Source organism: Danio aesculapii, chromosome 19 (genome assembly GCF_903798145.1).
Source record: "Danio aesculapii chromosome 19, fDanAes4.1, whole genome shotgun sequence".
Lineage (NCBI taxonomy): Eukaryota > Metazoa > Chordata > Actinopteri > Cypriniformes > Danionidae > Danio > Danio aesculapii.
This window is the reverse complement of record NC_079453.1, coordinates 35,375,659-35,396,211: the sequence shown is the minus strand read 5'-3', so window position 1 is coordinate 35,396,211 and position 20,553 is coordinate 35,375,659. Positions and strand designations below refer to the sequence as shown.

Here is a 20,553-nt window from a genome sequence, read left to right as displayed (position 1 = left end):
TTACATTTATGAATGTTAAACGTGGTTAAACCTTTTTCTCTTTAGAATGTTCGATGAAGTCAAAGAGCTCTTGAACACTGAATGTTTTTATTGAAACATTTTTGTATGTCACATCACAATATATCTTTATTTCATTTCATTTCCATTCGGCTTTATCCTTTTATTCGTGAGGGGTCGCATTGTTTTATTTATCCAGCATTTATTTTACACAGCGGATACCCTTCCAGCTGCAACCCATTACTGGGAAATATCCATACACACTCAGTGTATCTTCATGTTCTTTTAAATGTTTAGATTTTATATGCGAGTGTTTAGCGGACTCTTATTTTGACATTAGCAACGTTCCCCGCCACCCGGAAGTGGTCAAACGGACTTTCATATGTGCCTTTGCAGTCACAACTATACAAAATCCTAAGTTTTTCAACCTAAGATGTGGTTATACATTCAAAAGTAGCAACCCTCAATAAATGTACAATGTCGGACCGCAAACGAAGACGAGAGCACAGCGAGGACAAACGTGAACGAAAGAAACACAAGGAGACAAAACAAGATGAAGACAAATACAAGCACCAAACCAAAAAACTGATCCATGAGGTGCAGAAACTCAAGCATGTGGAGACTTTGTGAGTAACTTACTTTTACCATATTAGTTTGGCATCATCAGTAATGCTTATGAAAAGAGCTTTTTACGATCTAAACTGCTCAAATGTTCTGTTATGACACAAGTTTTACTTGTTTTCTCTTGTATAACTCTGATTATTTTTTCCCTTTCCCTTTCAGCTATGAAAATGCTCCTCCTGGTTTTATAAAGGTTTGGTTATCTCTTCAAGTGTTGTCATTAATTAAAGTTAATGATAATTTAAACCTCTTACAACACTGGGGTGTGCGATATTTACTAAAAATCGATATATAGTTTATGAGTGATTCATTATTCATTCATTCAGATGATTTGTTTAAGATGTCTGACTCGTTTAGAAAACTAAGCAACACAAGATAATTCAAAACATATTCATTCAGGAACAAAAAACTTAAATCGCAATGTTACGCATGCCAGATCAGCAATATCATATCAAAATTTTGTAATACTGTGCATATGGTCCTCTAGTCTTCTGTTGTTTTTTTTAAACATGCCTATTAGTTCAATGTATAGGCATGGGCCGGTATAAGTTTCTGATGGTATAAGATTCTTGGATAAAAATATCACGGTTTCACTGTATTAATTACTACTCTAAAATATATCCTTTTAAAATGTCTGGGTAAAAAAAAACAAAAACCTTTTTCCCCTTTGAAAACAATATATTTTATTTTTTGAAAGATTTAAAATATTTTGGAGCAGTAAACATTCATTCATTCATTTTCTTTTTGGTTTAGTCCTTTTATTAATCCGGGGTCGCTACAGCGGAATGAACTGCCAACTTATCCAGCACATTTTTACACAGCGGATGCCCTTCGAGCCGCAGCCCATCTCTGGGAAACATCCATACACACTCACTCACACTCATACACTACGGACAATTTAGCCTACCCAATTCACCTGTACCGCATGTCTTTGGACTGTGGGGGAAACTGGAGCACCCGAAGGAAACCCACGCGAACACAGGGACAACATGCAAACTCCACACAGAAACACCAACTGACCCAGCCGAGGCTCGAAGCGACCTTCTTGCTGTGAGGCGACAGCACAACCTACTGCGTTGCCGAGCAGTAAACATGTCAGGCTAAATAATTCAAATGAATCATTGACTTCTGCTGTGTTTATTAGTTTCCAAAACACAGACTTCTTTACTATTTAAAACAGCATCTTTGGATATTATTTCTGCTGAATATACTGTTGTGCTAAAAAAAAAAAAAAGGAAAAAAAAAATCCTACACACACCTTAAGAATGGTATTACAGAAAAATTTGGTGTTTTTTTGAAACCTTGACTTTTCCAAACCGCGATATACCTTAAAATGGTTATCGTCCCATGCCTAGCACTGTATAATATGCTTCTGCACAAACAATTTTTAATCATCTTATTTTTAACAATTCTGAATCAAACAATTTGTTCAAAGTGAATGTCACGTGAATGTTAGAGATTATGAATGGCATTTATAAATAAATAATTTAATCATTTTCTCAAATGATTTATTAAAAAAGTGATTAATTGAGGAAAGACACACTGGTGTCCACAGAGATTACATTTACATGTAGTCATTCAGCAGACACTTTGTTTAAAGCATTTTACAATTGAGGAGGCATTCAGCGATTCAACAAGAGGAGGCAATATAAACATGAAGTGCTAATTATATAAAGGAACTCTTAGTTCTCAGAGAATTAAGTGCTAGAGTTAAGGCTGATTTATACTTCTGTGTCATGGTCCGGCGCAGCCTTCGCATGGTCATATACCCCTCGCTGTCGCGCACCTCTCAAAAAATGTAACTACAAGTTGCGACGACACAAGCTCTGTTATTGATCGGCTTGGTAGCATTGCAGAGAGTGGGGAGAGCAGCAAGCCAATTGGAGCGAGTGTTTAACAACTGTTGTCTCCGATATGGAGTCCCATAACTGTCGAGCTCTATATGGAAACTTTTGTTTCGTGTTTACTTTATGATTAAATTTGTTGCACATCCACCTGTTTCTGCCTCTAAATAAACGAGTTTGAGCTACTTGTACATTAAGGTAGCATTCAGAAAAAACATGACTCTCGGAAAGAAGCTCAACACAGGGACATGTTTATAAATAGAAAGAGAGTGTTTCTAATGGTGGATTGTCAAGCCCCCTCACCTGTGTGAGGCTCACTTCATAAATGCTTTAAAAGTTTAAAGCTATTAATTTACAAACTAAAAACTATACAAATGTGCAAAAACTGGTGCAATTGTTGGTTAAAATTTTTCAAAGAGAAAGCTCAGAGAGAGAAAGTGAGAGTTCACCTAAAAATGAAAATTACCGCATCATTTACTCTCTTTAAGTTTCTTTTTTCTGTATGCTGGTTGCTGGTACCCATCGACTTCCATAGTAGGACTTTTGTTTATTTTTTTATGGAAGTCAATTTGTCTACAGAAGAAGAAAAAACTAACTTAATGTCATCTAAAACAACAAAAATGACATCAACAGAAATATCACTCACCCATATAAGAGATTTTTGTAAATGCATTAGATATACATTTTCGAGTGAGCATCTTTCAATACATGCAGGACTGCTTTTGCAGGAAGACACCGAGAAACCAGAGGACTGTATTCCTGATGACCCTGGTAATGAGGATGCCAGAAGCTTCTTGGCTCACGCTCCCACGAAAGGCCTGTGGATGCCTCTGGGGAAAGAGGTGAAGGTCATGCAGTGTAAGCAGATCATATGCCTTCACTTCATTCTTAAGCTGCCTTTACACTATCTCAGATATTCGCATGTATAATTGATACATTTCACCCCCCCTAGTGGTACTCACTGGGTACTCTGAAATTGATTCTGAAGCAAATTTTACCCTTGTTTTTTCTTCCACCATAATAAAAGAACAATTTTAAAGGGACAGATCTTACAAAAATTGAGCTTACTCACCATTTATTCACCCTTCATGTGATTTTAAAAAGAAGTTATTTTGGTTAAAGAAGAATGTTGGAAACCGGTAGCCATTGAAATCCATAGTAGGAAAAGAAATACTATGGAAGTCAAAGGCTGATGGTTTCTGAGATTCTTTAACATGCGTTCTTTTGAGTTCAGCAGTTTGAAAGAAACGAGAACTGTGAGTAAATGGTGACAGAATATTAATTTCTTGCTGAACTATACCTATATTGAATATAATTAATATATGCACAGAAAGTAAAAATCCTCCCAGCAAGGTTATAATAGTTATCGAAAACGAACGAAAACATTTAAACTAGAATTGAAAAAAACATTTTTGTTAACTGAAATAAAAATTAAAAGGAGAGTGTTTAAAAAACTAGAACTAACTAAAACTGTATTATCTACATACAAAACTGACTGAAACTAACAAAAATTATAGCAAACACATCCTTCGTTTTCGTCTTTGTAAATGTATTTAATACAGACTGTGAGCCTTTTAGAAGTAAAGCGATTTACTTCGCGCTGCCCGGTGTTTGACCCATACGGCACCTCAGAGTCTGTAATCCTGCTAATGCTATTGGCCAGGTCCTCCTCCAGTTGCCACAAAAACAATGGTTAGACATGACAGCAGCACAGTGACAACATTAATTACAACCCAAAAAGATACTTAAGTCTTAATTTAACACATTTGTGGCAAATAATAGGTTTTTATTTTATTATTTATTTTCATTATTTTATTTCTGTATTAGAATGAGTCGTTCTTTTTAACCGGATCTTATAAGTGAACCAGTTTATCTAATCCACCAAATCGAGCTGAATCATTTGAAACAATACGCATCTCTAGTATTGTTAAGCCAGTATCCAGAAACTACTTACTTATTAACATGCCTAATACCGCCCTCTGACTCGAAATAAACCAATGTAAACTGAGCTATTCATTTATTAGAACGGTAAACACAAATAACAGATTTGACAAACAAATTTGATAATACTATGCATGCGTGATTCAGTAAACGAACACAAACAGCACAGTACATGGCAGCCTGATATGATTGAACTGAGCTTAAATGAGAGGATCTGGCCAAACGTAAGTTTGTTTCATAATGGAATTTAAATAAGTGAATCATGCTTCAGTTGGGTTGCAACGTAATTGTAACAAACTTTTTTAACTGACTGAAATTATAATTGCTGACTACATATTTTTATATGTTGAGTCCTAACTTAGGAAAATTGACACACAAGATCCGGTTTGCATTAAAGATCTGAACTTCCCATCACAACTGTGTATTTAACCTCAGAAGCAGCCTTGTACGTAAATTTTGCTAAAGTGTGCTGTCTTGCGGGCTGCTGTATTTGAATTTGAGGATGGGTAGTTGGTAGTGAAAAAAATGTAGTCCATCTTTGGTTGGGTTTTTATTATACAGTATTTATTCTGATGATATTGTAAATATCCTAATTTACAAAAACAAACAAACAAAAAACTAATGAAACTAATAAAAACTAAACTAAAACTAAGCAATTTTAAAATATAAAAACTAGTAAAATTCACCTCTAAAAACTAATTAATACTAACTGAATTTGATAACAGTCAAAACTAAATAAAAGCTAAAACTAATAAAAAATCTAAAACTATTATAACCATGCCTCCCAGTACATCTCAAATCAAAAATATTGTGCGCTTTATAGGATATTCAGTGCCAATAATGAATTGAAGGTAGTTGATTGTACTGCAAGTATTCATAACTGCCATTTTACAGAATCTGTGTTTACAGCGTAATATTAAAATTAAACATTTCTGCATTACATGTATCATTGGAGCTCCTGTAATGACTGCAGGCTTGAACCATTCAGTCTGTTGCCTGTCGCTGTCAGAGATGGCAAGAAAGGAGGCTTTATAATAGAGTTGTGATATCCCACGAGTGATTTTTCACCTTTTAAAATGTCGATGAAGGTCATGGAGAAAATCTAAATGCTCATCTGTGTGTAGGCTGGAGATGTAAGAAGTACGGCCACAGAACAGGAGACAAAGAATGTCCTTTCTTCATTAAAGGCAACCAGAAACTGGAGCAGTTCAGGGTGGTGAGTAACACAAACGACCCACTTTTAATGGCCACTTTTGCTTCTATATGTCATTTATTTAAAGGTGTTGCATGTAAGTTTCTGACACTTCTACAGCATAAAAATGCCACAATATGTTGGCAGATATTTAACAAACATTGTTAGTGAACATTCTTGTTTATCTGAAAAACAATGCTGAAGTCTGTTGTTCTGCTTTGAAAATGCGAGTTACGTACCGGAACGCTGTCTTTGTTTTGGTCCCTTTAACCCACCCACTACCGCTTCGGACAATTATATTTCAGCACCCGGAGGTTGCCTTGGTGGAAACCATGTTTCATTCAGTCAGAAAGGCTCTCAAAGCATGTGTCCGTGACCAAAATGCGACCTCCGGTGGACGGTAGCAGAATGCTTAATGCCTAAATGAGACGCATATTCAGAGTTCCACAAGAGGTTATTAATTAGCAAATAATATAAATATTACAGACGTAAACATTAGGGGAGCAGGGTACATTGCAACCCCATGTCCTAACAACACGCTACATGATGAGATTTGCAGTGATAAGCAATTTGGCTGTTTGCACCAGACGAAACATGACGGTAATTTAAATACAGCCATTCAGAGGCACAGAATTTGCACTCACTGATGAAATAGGTTTATAATCTAATTAATACATATCACTCATAAATGTTGGTTTGAAATATTTTACAGTTCTAAAGTTCAATTTCAAATGGTTTATTTTTAAGATCTGAGGTGAACTATCTGCTGCTGCTTTCAGTAGTATGACAATAAATGTCATGTAAAATGGCATGTAAACTAACATTATCATTTAAAGAGCCCATATTATGGCTTTTTGAAAATGCCCTTCCATGTAGTGTGTCACACAGCTCTAAGTGAAGTGAAATATCCAGCTAAGGCTTAAATCTGTAAGTTTACAGTGTTTAAAACTATTGATTCATCTATAAAAGAGTCGACTCATAGTGCTTCAAACGAGTCGTCTTGATAACGAGTTATTAGGTGTTTCGCGATGACGCAGCTACGAAACACAAGTAGTTGCACGCGCAAGCCCGGGAGATTTGAAACCTGCGGCCCCGCCCACTAACAGAAAAAAGTCACACACACACACACAGAGACACACACAGACACCGGTAGAATGAAGTCACGCTGTGCAGATGGAGATTATTGACAGTTCACCCAAAGATGAAACCTTAGCATATAGCCTAGCCTTGAGCAGATCGAGAGCCTCTGGAAACTACCTGCTTACAAAGAAGACTTCATCAGTTTGTTAAAGGAAGGATCGGTAAAGACTGTCAGAACAAGGATCAGTGGATCATGAATCAGTTTCTTCCCCCATTTCACCAGTGTAAGTACGTGCGATTAAAATTGTTGCCTCGTTTACTCTAGCTTGCAAATTATGCATTTAGTTGTGTTTTGTTACTTGTAACCGCGTGTGCTGTATCAGGTTAACTCTTTATATTCTCATATGGCGTGTAAAGCTACGTTGAAAACGCGACGCGTGCCGCTTTGTTTATGGATAGTCAGCTATGTGTGTGTGTGTAATGTGTATGTGTGTGGCTCCTCTGAGGACGGTCGTTTGTGTGAGTGTCTCCTCTTAGGAGGTTGATGTGTGTGTGTGTGTGTGTGTCTCTGAATAGGGTAAAGCTCTAGGCAAAGGGTGATCAAAGGGACCCGTTTGTAAAATGAGGACCGGGGGGGGGTGTCGCGGTTGAAATCTTAGGGTTGTAATCGCGGATGTAACTGAGGACGCGGAGGGGGAGGGAGGTGTCGCCGCCGCGCCGTCTCTATTCTGGACGCGCCGGCCCTGTGTGTGCGTGTGTAAAAAGAGCAAGTAGACTGCTAGGACATATCCTCGCCAGTTCTTGGACTTTTTGCTTGATAAAATAGTTAGTCGTCAGTATTTTCTAGTCCATCGTCTGTATTTACATTCACCCACTGGCAGCCAAAATCCACTATGAAGCGTGTATGCACTGTGACTACTTTTATATTGTTGATAATCTGCTGGGCATTTCACTTTGTCTCGCCCTGAAGCCTGTCAGTGTCGTCGACCAATCGCAGCAGCCTGTCATTGGTCCAATCAGCGCAGATTAGCTTCGCGCTGAGGAGGGGGTTGGGAACAAATGAATCGCTGAACGATTCATATGGGAGTCGCTGGGATAACTAGGTAAAAATAAATGCATATTATAAGACCATCAAAGTGTTGTTTGACCTTGCATGCATATTAGACTGTTGTTGGAGACCCTTACAACCTAAATATGACCCTATTTCATCTATAATATGGGCTCTTTAACACTGAATCATGCCATCAAGTTTTCTGTTGTTCAACTGCAAAAAATAGAAACCGTTTCTAAAATATAAATTGCAGGTGTTGGTTTGGACAAAAACTCATTTTAATATAAAAATATTCCTTCAATCGCGTGCAGTTACTTTTATTCAGAACACGATTTAAATCAGCTTTAAATCAGTGTTTAGGCTCTATAGTCAGGCACACTCCTGTTGGTCCTCAATCTGGCAACCTGCCCTTGCTGTGTTTTGATAGTGCAATACCTAGTTCAACCACTGGGTGTCAAACTTGCATACTGCACCTTTAAAGCATATATAGTAACTTTAAAGGTCCTGTGAAGTGCTTTGAAATGTGCATTTTTATTTTTAAAGGTTGTGAGATGAACAAAACAAACATCCATTAATATTTGTTTTTTACCACAGCTCTGCCAGTAAGAGGAGATGGCATCAAGCGCATAAAATGAAAAGCAAATGAAAAGTGTCTTTTAGTGGGCATGTCAGATACTAGAGAGCGTTTAATGGGTCAATATTTGATGAGAATTTGGTTTTGAGCCTTTTGACAGAAATTATTGATAACGAAACAATATTTTGCTTATCGTGTTCTTATTGTGGTTGCTTGGTTTGATTCAGACATGTTTTGAAAAGAAAATATGGCACTAATGTAGATAAATCATTCACAAAAATTATTAATTCAAGTGATTCATTCAAAGATGATTATTCATTTAGGGAAAAAGGATTGATTAACGTAATTGTGGCTCAAATGTTCCGCTCTGGCTTTGTTTGGAACTATTTTCATTACAAAAGTACACAATGTTGTATGTAAAATGTTACTCACTAAATAATAACTTGTTTGTGATATGTTGAAATACATTTCTATTAATGCAAGAGTACAGTCGGTTAATTTTTAAAGTCTCCAATACTCCCTATGACTCCACTATAAACAATTAATTTGTCAATCTTAACAATTATTATTTATTTTTTGACAATCTTAACAATTACTATATATTTTCTTTGCTCAATTGTTTATCTTTGAGGTTCACATATCTCACAGTTTTTTTCGCATTTCTTTTGTTCTTTCTCTTACAGTAGAATTAAAACAGTTTTTTGTGTTATTAATATTATGTACAATTATACCTGTGCTTTTGCAGTTTTGTTTTTTTGCATCTTTTTTGTTTGCAGTAGTTTTTGACAATAACAGCCTCATCACAAAATTTTAAAAAGTGCACGGAAAGAAAAAAAGTAAAACCTCGAGTCATATCAGAGTGGACTAATAAAAGCTGATTTGTTTTTAATAAAGTTGGTCCACTCTGGGAGTCTGGCATGTTGAGGTCAGATGATCTGTGAAATACTCTATTCATGCATTTATCAATACACTTTCCATAAAACACATCTTAAACCTTTAGTTTAAGGTTTAAGACCACCACTCCTGTTCAACCTTTATATGCTCCCTCTGAGCCAAATAATGAGAAAAAACCAAATCTCCTACCACAGCTATGCTGATGACACTCAGATCTACCTAGCCTTACTGCCTAATGACTACAGCCCCATTGACACCCTCTGCCAATGCATTGATGAAATTAACAATTGGATGTGCCAAAACTTTCTTCAGTTATACAAAGAGAAAACTGAAGTGATTGCGTTTGGGAACAGAGATGAGGTTCTCAAGGTGAATGCGTACCTTGGCTCTAAGGGTCAAACAACAAAAAATAAGGTCAAGAATCTTGGTGTGACTCTGGAGTCAGATCTGAGTTTTAATAGTCATATCAAAGCAGTTAGTAAATCAGCATACTATCATCTCAAAAACATTGCAAGAATTAGATGCTTTGTTTCCAGTGAAGACTTAGAGAAACATGTTCATGCTTTTATCAGCAGCAGGGTGGATTACTGTAATGGCCTCCTCACTGGCCTTCCCAAAAAGACAGTCAGACAGTTGCAGCTCATCCAGAACGCTGCGGCCAGAATTCTGACCAGAACCAGGAAATCAGAGCACATCACATCTGTCCTCAGGTCTTTACACTGGCTCCCAGTTACATTCAGAATAGATTTTAAAGTATTATTACTGGTCTATAAATCACTAAATGGCCTAGGACCTCAATACATTATAGATATGCTCACTGAATACAAACCTAACAGATCACTCAGATCTTTAGGATCAAATAGATTCGAAATCCTAAGAGTTCAGTCAAAGCAGGGTGAATCGGCTTTCAGCTACTACGCCCCTCACTGCTGGAATCAGCTTCCAGAAATGATCAGATGTGCTCCAACATTAGGCACGTTCAAATCAAGACTGAAAACACATCTGTTTAGCTGTGCCTTTACTGAATGAGCACTGTGCTACTTCCGACAGATCGAACTACTATGTTTTTCTCTTCTTTTTAATTCTTTTATAACACATTTTATCAGCTTTTATTTTATTTTATTTTTATCATTTCTATTATTTGTTTTTATTTCTCTTATACTTGTTTCTTTTATTCCTGTTTATGTAAAGCACTTTGAATTGCCACTGTGTATGAAATGTGCTATATAAATAAACTTGCCTTGCCTAGTTTAAACATTGTGATGCTGCATTTAAGCCACAAAGTAAACGTCAATGACGACTGCTATATTGACAGTTTAAATGTTAAGTTCTTTAGAGTCATGTATTTTTTTGAGTATGTTAAACCTGAAGTTTATATGGATGTTCATATAAGTTTTGTGTTTCTCTAGGCTCATGAAGACCCAATGTATGACATCATCCGAGAAAACAAGCGTAATGAAAAAGAGACCAGGTATGTTGAGGTCTATGTGACTGATGAATGTACCACCATACATTTTTAATGGAAAGAATAGTTCACACAAGAATAAAAAAGTCTATTAATTTATTCACTCTCTACTCAGCCAATCCAACACGCAGGAGATTTAACTTTTTCTAACCATATGTAGTGAGTACATGTAGCTTATTAATATTTCTTTGGGATTTAAATGAGCAGTTGCAGTGTATCAAGGACACTAAAAAAGTGTAACCCTTACTGTAGACATTTTAGTGCAAAAAATATACATTTGGTTTTCCATAGTTAACATGTTTATGTTTGTAATCGTTAAATAATCATAAATCATAAAAAATGGTGAATTAGTGGTAATAATGTGGTAAATGTTGTTCAGTTTCTTGCACAGACTAACTGTTCTGCTTCATATAATGCCAATGTATCGCCAGCAGACACGGTAATTAATTTTTCATCCCCTGATATGCTTATTTCGTATCAATGAGGGGAACCATTGACTTGTATTTTATCACTCCCTGAGGATCACAGTTTCAACTCAAATCTTCTTTAATGATTTACTGAAGAAAAAACAAAATCACTTACATGTTGGATGACCTGTGAGTGAGTAAATTAAAAGCATTTTTTAATTTGAGTATACTGATTTTTGCATTCGATGTTGCGCTGCTTTGTTTACTGCAGTAACCAAGGCAACACATTTACTCCTGATGTTCTATAGGGGCTGTTGCTAGATCAGATATGGTTGCGCCGGAAGTTAACGAAAATGATTTCAATTATTTATAAAATTTCCCATTGATTGTATTTTATTAACTTTACCCCCACCCCAACCCTAAACCTAACCGTCACAGTACTGTAAAAACAGTAGTTGTACCAACTATTATTTGTTATCTATTATATTACCCTATAAATTGTGTTTTTTAATGACTACCCCCACCCTAACCCTAAACCCAACCGTCACAGTAATGTAAAAACAGTAGTTGTTCTGAGTATTATTTGTTACTATTAAATTACCCAATAAATAAAACGTCTACTCCTATCCTACCCCTAAACCTAACCGTCACAGTAATGTAAAAACAGTAGTTGTACCAAGTATTATTTATGTTATCTATTAAATTACCCAATAAATTGTTTTTTTTTAACGTCTACCCCTACCCTACCCCTAAACCTAACCATCACAGTAATGTAAAAACAGTAGTTGTACTGAATATTATTTGTTATCTATTAAATTACCCAATAAATTGTATTATTTAACGTCTGTCCCTACCCCTAAACCTAACCGTCACAGTACTGTAAAAACAGTAGTTGTACCAAGTATTATTTGTTATCTATTAAATTACCCAATAAATTTAATTCTTTAACGTCCACCCCTACCTGAATATATAAAAAAAATCTATGTATTTAAATTATAGTTTTATTTTAATGTTTTTAAATTTGCTTGAAAAGCTGAATATCAGCATCAATACTGAAGTCTCCAGTACAACATGATCATTATAATTTGAAATAAAATTATATTTAGCTTAAAATCATGATTAATTCTTTTTAAGGATAGAATAAATATCATTTGTAGCACTTTTACTTCTGATCAATTTAACTCATCATTGTTGAGTATAAAAAAACATTAATGTCTTATTTCCCCAATCTTTTGAAGTAGCAGTATTGTTCAGAGATGAAGAGCTTTTAATAATGTACAGCCTCTGCCGGATGTGCTTATTAATGAAATCGTTGGTGTTTTGAGGTCTCTCGGAGGCCAGTGTTGATGAATGGTGTCAGTTCAACAAAAGAGCCCTGTTGCAGACAATTACGCAACTCTGTTACTCTTTCCTCCTCTGTGATTATCCCTCTGCTGTGTGCTGACAACAGCTCCTGCTTCATGGGAGTAATTACAAACCCTAATGTGGGATGGAAACCCAAATGTGGGCCGTTTTGATAGATTGTTATAGGCACACATTGCTGAGCTGCCTATTTTACGCCACAGTACTGTTTCTAAACATTCCCCCGAGGCTGGCAATCTGAATTTTTCTGCAAGATGTTGGAAAACAAGGAGTCATTTATTTAAAGTGGTCAATCAGCTATTTTCTAAGTGGTGATTGTGTTTATTAGGTGAACTTTGACATGTTCTAGATTCAAATTCACAAGCTCTAGAGTTGATTGTTGATTTGGTCATAGTGAATATAGATTTATTAAAAATACTATTGATATTTCTATAAAATGATCAGTGAACATGGTATTTCTGGAGCAGGGGTTTATTAAAACAGATCTCAACGTTCAACAGCAGGGGGTTGTCAAAGTCAAAGCAACCTATTATGTATTTTTACATACAATGCTTAAAGAGCCCATATTATGGGTTTTTGAAAATGCCCTTCCATGTAGTGTGTAACATAGCTCTAAGTGAAGTGAAATATCCAGCTAAGGCTTAAATCTGTAAGTGTACAGTGTTTAAAACTATTGATTCATCTATAAAAGAGTCGACTCATAGTGCTTCAAACGAGTCGTCTTGATAACGAGTCATTAGGTGTTTCGCGATGACGCAGCCACGAAACACAAGCCTCGCCAGTAGTTACGCGCGCAAACCAGGGAGATTTGAAACCTGCGGCCCCGCCCACTAACACAGAAAAAACACTAGACACACACACACACAGACGCCGCCGGTCGAATGAAGTCACGCTGTGCTCAGATGGATAATATTGAGTCTCTACCCAAAGATGAGTTGTGAATTGTGAAGAGTCAGTGGTTGAGGTTTATTCACTAGTGTAAGTAAGTGCGATTAAAATTGTTGCCTCGTTTACTCTAGCTTGCAAATTATGTATTTATTGTGTTTTGTTACTTGTTAACCTGGTACAGTACACGCGGTTACTCTTTAGTAGAGAGAGAGAGAGAGAGAAAAAGAACAGGTCGAGTTTGTGACGCCTAGGGGCTAGGAGACAGGAGACTCGCGTCGCTTTCCCTAGTTCTTCTGAGGAGCGGTGTGTGTGTGTGAGAGAGAGAGAGACTCGCGTCGCTTTCCCTAGTTTTTCTGAGGAGCGGTGTGTGTGTGTGTGTGTGTGTGTGTGTGTGTGTGTGTGTGTGTGTGTGTGTGAGAGAGAGAGAGAGAGAGAGAGAGAGAGAGAGAGAGAGAGAGAGAGAGAGAGAGAGAGAGGCGTCGCTTTCCCTAGTTCTTCTGAGGAGCGTTGTGTGTGAGAGGGAGAGGCTAGGAGACTCACGTCGATCTCCCCAGTTCTTCTGAGGAGGGTTGTGTGTGTGTGAAAAAAGCCTTACACTATGAAGAGCGTGTGCACTGTGACTACTTTTATATAGTTGATTACCAGCTGGGCATTTCACTCTGTCTCGTGCTGAAGCCTGTCACTGTCGACCAATCGCAGCAGGCTGTCATCGGTCCAATCAGCGCAGATTAGCTTCGCGCTGAGGAGGGGGTTGGGAACAAATGAATCGCTGAACGATTCATATGGGAGTCGCTGGGATAATTAGGTAAAAATAAATGCAGATTATAAGACCATAAAAGTGTTTTATGACCTTGCATGCATATTAGACTGTTGTTGGAGACCCTTACAACCTAAATATGACCCTATTTCATGTATAATATGGGCTCTTTAACATATATGAGAACAACACTCACAAATCTCTCATTTAAATTTGATATTTTCTATAGGAAGCTATACATTATTTTGTGCATATACATTAGTTTAGTAAGTACTGAAGTCAAATCTGGAGCTAATCTAACAAAATAACTTATGCTAACGGTCTAAAATGAGTTCACCTAAATTTATATGCTAGGGAAAATGTATTTAAAAACAGAGCAAAATTCAAGAGATACAAAAATTTATAAACTTTTTATTAAAATCTTGTAGTTTGTAATTTTTTCACAATATTTTGCATCAACTTAAGTGTATTATCCATCTATTTCCAAAGATGTTCTGTGACTAAAATATAATTTTATTTGTTTAATCAATCTGTTTTGTTCAAAATAGATTACCTATCTTGACTGAGGGATAAAAAAAATATATATATATTTTTTTTTTTCAAAATGGGGTGAACTCATATGTTGAGCACTGTGTGTGTCTGTCTATATATGAGATCAATGTCACTAGTATAGCAGTGCGATGTGGCTGTATATCGGAACAGGTGGGAGGCATGCATTGGCTCGAGTGACTATATACAGCCATATTGCACTGCTACTCATGTGATATTGCATTTATACAATAGTTCGACGGCATAATCGTGTACATAAATAAGAAAATCAAACATGGAGAGTCTTTCCCAGAGATGGGTTGCAGCTGGAAGGGCATCCGCTGCGTAAAACATGTGCTGGATAAGTTGGCGGTTTATTCTGGACTAAGCTGAAAAGAAAATGAATGAATGAATGAACATGGAGTCTAAAAACCGTTTCGTAGGAGGAACTACTTTTTTTCTGCCATTCATACACTTCTGCAGCTGATGTCAGAATAGCAGAAGCCATTACCAATTCACCAACGTCACTTAGAGCTAGTATTTGAATGATTCTCCAGCATAATGTCTAAAGTGATGACAAAACAGGTGATTTTGCTCACATTTTAAGATTATAAAGCTGAACAGCATGAAATGCCATCAGTCTACAGAGATTTCCCAGTTTTTCTCTGTTGCAATCGGGAGATCACAATAATTATCCCCAAAAAATCCAAAGCAAACACTACAATGTTAGACAGACACAATGCTTTGAATGTTTTTGCTACAGAATGGTATCTCAGTTTCTTTTTTTGTTCACTCATTCATTATTTTTCACACATTTTAGTTTCATTCTGTACCACCATCCTCCTAAATATGAAGATCCTCCCTCAGTAAGACAACTTTTGCACACTGAGGGGCAGGGTTTATGTAAATTTTATGGTTTGTGATGTCACAAACACAGGAAGAGGCTCTTTGCTGTGCACCAGCTGTTTGTTGTCTGCCTTTAAATACAGATTCTATAAAAGATCTCCCTATGTATTAATCTGTTGAGCATCATAACTTTGCTGATGTTGTTTATGCTCATTCAGCAACATTCACGCTATCTAAAGTAAGTAAAGTGACACTGAAATCTAGGACCCCTTTTAGAAAAAGCTGAAAGTCCAAACTGATGCACTTCAGTATTAATGCAGTGCTCACAGCATGTAGAGAATAAAAACAGTTGAGGATGTGAAGCCGTGAACAGCAGTGATCTGATGAATTGTTAATGCTTTTAGGTCAGTATGGCAGAGGAAGGTTATCTTCCTCTTATGTTGCTCAAATCAGTAGTAGATTCATTTGGTGAAATGAGTGAAGCTGCTCAAAGTTGTACTTTCAATGCCACTAGCCCACAAAACGTAAAAAAAATAGTTGTTGCAAGCTTATTTATAGCATGTTTACATCTTTTTTTGTAATTAATTAATTTAAGGCTTTAGGCCCAATCCCAATTCTACCCCTTAGCCCTTCACCTTACCCCTACCCCTCGTTTTGCGCATTCACATGAAGGGGTAGGGGTGTCCCATAGCTACACCCGGAAGTCAGGAGATGCACAAATTAGTGTTTTTTTTTGTCATTATTACGAATTTTTACAACAAAAAAAACATATGTTTTAATATACTCAAAAACACATTCATGCTTTACAGTCATGCTTTAAAAAAAAACAGCTAAAATAAAAATCACTAAATTTCGCTACCTATAATCCCATTTAATAACAACATTACTCAATGACACTCGAATACCCTGTCAGAAAAGTCTAGTGGCTGGGAATGAGCTTTTTACAGTGTTATAATATTAATGTTGTTTTTGTGTGTTTACATAGATGAATATGACCACGGTGTAAATGCACAGTACAGTTACAATCTTATTGCTGCATTATATCATTATGATAACATGATATACAGTTGAAATCAGAATTATTAGCCCCCCTGTTTATTTTTTCCCCAATTTCTGTTTAACGGAGAGATTTTTTTCAACACATTTCTAAACATAATAGTTTTAATAACTCATTTCTAATAAATTATTTAATTTATATTTTCCAAGATGACAGTAAATAATATTTGACTAGATATTTTTCCAAGACACTTCTGTACAGCTTAAAGTGACATTTAAAGGCTTAACTAGGTTAATTAGGTTAACTAGGCAGGTAAGGGGAATTAGGCAAGTTATTGTATGACGATGGTTTATTCTGTAGACAATGGAAAAAAATATATAGCTTAAAGGGGCTAATCATTTTGACTTTAAAATGGTTTAAAAAAAATAAAATTTATTTTATTCTATTGCATTTATTCTAGCCAAACTAAAAAAAATAAGACTTTCTCCAGAAGCAACAATATTATCAGACATACTGTGAAATTTTCCTTTCAATGTTAAACATAATTTGGGAAATATTTAAAAAAATAATCAAAGGGGGGGGGGGGGGGGGGGGGGGGCTAATCATTCTGACTTCAACTGGATGTCTTCTGTGATTTCCTGAAGATAAATACCAAAAAAAACACAACTGGAATAACTACAGCAATCGCAATCCTCTGATCTCATATGAAGCAAGAGATCATGATGACGTGTGCAGGTTTGTAGTGCTGTCCCTTTTCATAGGGGTAAATTTTGAAGCCTTTCACCTTCACACTCTGTTTCAAGAGTCAAGGGGAAGGGGTAAGGGTACAAAAATAGAATTGCAATGGGCCTTAGTGTGAGATTTTAGCATTTTAAAAAATATAATAGCTACACACTTTTGTATGCTTTATGCCATATATTAATGTTTTTGTAATATTATAAGTATAACATTCCATATTTTAATTAACATATATTTACATGTTTATATATATATATATATATATATATATATATATATATATATATATATATATATATATATATATATATATATATATATATATGATGACATGTTTTCAAGGCCTGGAAAGTACCTAAACAAATGTAGATTCTTGAAACTGCCTGAATTTTTTTTTTTTTTTGGTTTTATTTATGGTTTTATTTTAACAATTGTACTAATCTGCTTTTCAAAAACCTCTATCTAAATTTAAATCTTGCACAAAAACTGACACATAATGCACATTTGATCAATATTTCAGAGACCGTATTTGAATATTACCAGTATTGAATTCAACAAATTGTATTAACATCACTGTCTAAACATGACTGTTTATCATTACTATGATATTTTTAATGTAAATGTAGGTTTAGTGTAAGTGAAATGTTAAGTACAGAAAGGTATTTCATGGCACTTCATATTTTGATACAAAATTATGGCACAAAATGACTGGTGTTTTAAAAAGTCCTTGAATCTACTGTTTATAAAAGAGTGGGAAGCCTGATTATATTAGAAGGTATAACATTATAAAATATTATGTTATACGTATTTTATTATTGCTTGCATCTAAGTGTGTGTGTGTGTGTGTGCGCGTGTGTGTGTGTGTGTGTTGTCATTAAAATAATTCAACATTATTTGTATGCGTTATTTTTCCTCTTTATAGGATCCAGCAGTTAAAACAGCTGCTTCAAGACACAACCTCCGACTCAGACTCCACTTCATCATCCTCATCCTCCTCCTCTGATCACAGCCGGAAGAAGAAGAAGAAGAAGAAGGAGAAGAGGAAGAAAGAAAAGAAGAAACACAAGAAGAAAAAGAAGAAGCAGAAGGTCAGGGCCGGCAGTGACTCAGACTCCGACTGAAGCAGGACTCAACACTCTGTCTCATAAAGTCTGCAGTGTCTGTCAGCCTATCAGAGGAACAGAACAGGCTTCATGCGTTCCCCAGGACAACTCGCATCTGCTCAATAATGCATGAGTGCATTTAATCCCCTCAGTCGCATGCAATGCTTAGGATATATACATGTCTTTATCTGATTCCCCATAGCCTGTCTTTATCAGACTGTTAATATGTTTGGCTTATTGGACTGAAGTCTGTAGTGAACAGACTTTCTGAATGTATGTTGACTTACATTTTGCTGAATGTGTCACTGTGAAAATAACCGACGAGAGCTTATGATACATGCCATCTGCTGCTGTGAACAGTGACGTAAATAAATCAGTGACTGTCTTTACATCTGTTTTTTTCCAGAAAGATATACAATTATTATTTTAGATTTGACTATATAATTTGAATATACACCTCTATCTATCTATCTATCTATCTATCTATCTATCTATCTATCTATCTATCTATCTATCTATCTATCTATCTATCTATCTATCTATCTATCTATCTATCTATCTATCTATCTGTCTATCTGTCTGTCTGTCTGTCTGTCTACCTGTCCATCTGTTTGTTCTATCTAGTCTATATATTCATGTTATTCATTTTAATCTGATTCACTGATCTACATCTCATATCATCTAATTGTGTTAGGTGAAGTCATATTTGTTTGTCTATATAACATCTAACATTTACTTTGTCTATATGTCTAGTCATTTTTGGATGTCTATTCATGTTGTTCGGTTATTTTGGCTGTCTAGTCATTTCTATTCATTTTGAACTATCTGAATATTCATCTGTGACTTTCTGTCTGTCTGATCTGTCAGGCCGTCTATCTGTCTGTCTGACTCTGTCTATCTGTTTAACTATGGCTATCTGATTGTCTAGGTCAAACAATCTGTCTGTCTATTTGTCTGGGTGTTTGTCTGACTGGCTCTATCATCTTTGATTATCTGTCTTTCTAACTCTGGCTGTCTGTCATCTGTCTGTCTGTCTGACTGGCTCTATCATCTTTGATTATCTGTCTTTCTAACTCTGGCTGTCTGTCATCTGTCTGTCTGTCTAACTGGCTCGATCTGTCTTTGTCTATTTATCTGTTTTTCTAACTGTCTGTTTATATCTGTCAGACTATCCCTCTGTCTGACTTTGTGTCCGATTATTTGTTTGTCCGTCTGACTGTCTTTTTAATTTAACTGTCCGTCTATGTATGATTGACATTGTCTTTTTGTCTGTCTATCTAGATCTGTCTGACACGTCTGTTATACTATTTGTCTTTGTCTGTCTGATATCGTCTATTAGTCTGTCTGACTCTATCTGTCTTTGTCTATTTGTCTGACAGTCTAACTTTCATACTTTCTGGCTGTCTTTGTCTCACTTTCTTTTCATCTATCTATCTATCTATCTATCTATCTATCTATCTATCTATCTATCTATCTATCTATCTATCTATCTGTCTGTCTGTCTGTCTGTCTGTCTGTCTGTCTGTCTGTCTGTCTGTCTAACTGACAGGTTAGACTGTCTGTCTGTCTGACTTGTTTGTCTGTCCGACTATTATCTGTCTTGGTCTGTTTATCTGACTGTCTTATCTATCTATCTTATATATCTATATCTGTCAGGTATGTTAGACTATCTGTCTGTCTTACTGTCTGTCTGACTTTATTTGTCTCTCTGTCTCACTGTCTTTCTGTTACTCTATCTATCTGACAGGTCTTGCTGTCTATATGTTTGTTTTTCTGACTGTGTCTGTCTGACTGTCTTTTTCTGACTGTATCTGGCTTTCTGTTTATCTATCTATCTGTCTCTCTCTGTCTGTCTGTCAGAGTCTACACCCTGACAGGTATGTTATACTGTCTGTCTGTCTTACTGTCTGTCTGACTGTATCTGTCTTTGTCTATTTGTCTGACTGTCTAACTTTCATACTTTCTGGCTGTCTTTCTCACTTTCTTTTCATCTATCTATCTATCTATCTATCTATCTATCTATCTATCTATCTATCTATCTATCTATCTATCTATCTATCTATCTATCTATCTATCTATCTATCTATCTATCTATCTATCTATCTATCTATCTATCTATCTATAAACTGTTTTTATCTATCTATCTATCTATCTATCTATCTATCTATCTATCTATCTATCTATCTATCTATCTATCTATCTATCTATCTATCTATCTATCTATCTATCTATCTATCTATCTATCTATCTATCTATCTATCTATCTAT

General features: G+C 35.9%; 1 protein-coding gene across 1 annotated transcript; it reads left to right on the top strand.

Annotated features, from left to right (window-relative positions):
• Positions 1-358: 358 nt before the first annotated feature.
• On the top strand, positions 359-18,399 carry rp9 (RP9 pre-mRNA splicing factor). Its single transcript, XM_056480323.1, has 6 exons — positions 359-623; positions 781-811; positions 3,191-3,320; positions 5,528-5,619; positions 10,604-10,665; positions 18,105-18,399. Exons 1-6 carry the CDS (start codon positions 475-477, stop codon positions 18,301-18,303), a joined length of 663 nt encoding a protein of 220 aa, XP_056336298.1. The 5' UTR covers positions 359-474; the 3' UTR covers positions 18,304-18,399.
• Positions 18,400-20,553: the final 2,154 nt, after the last annotated feature.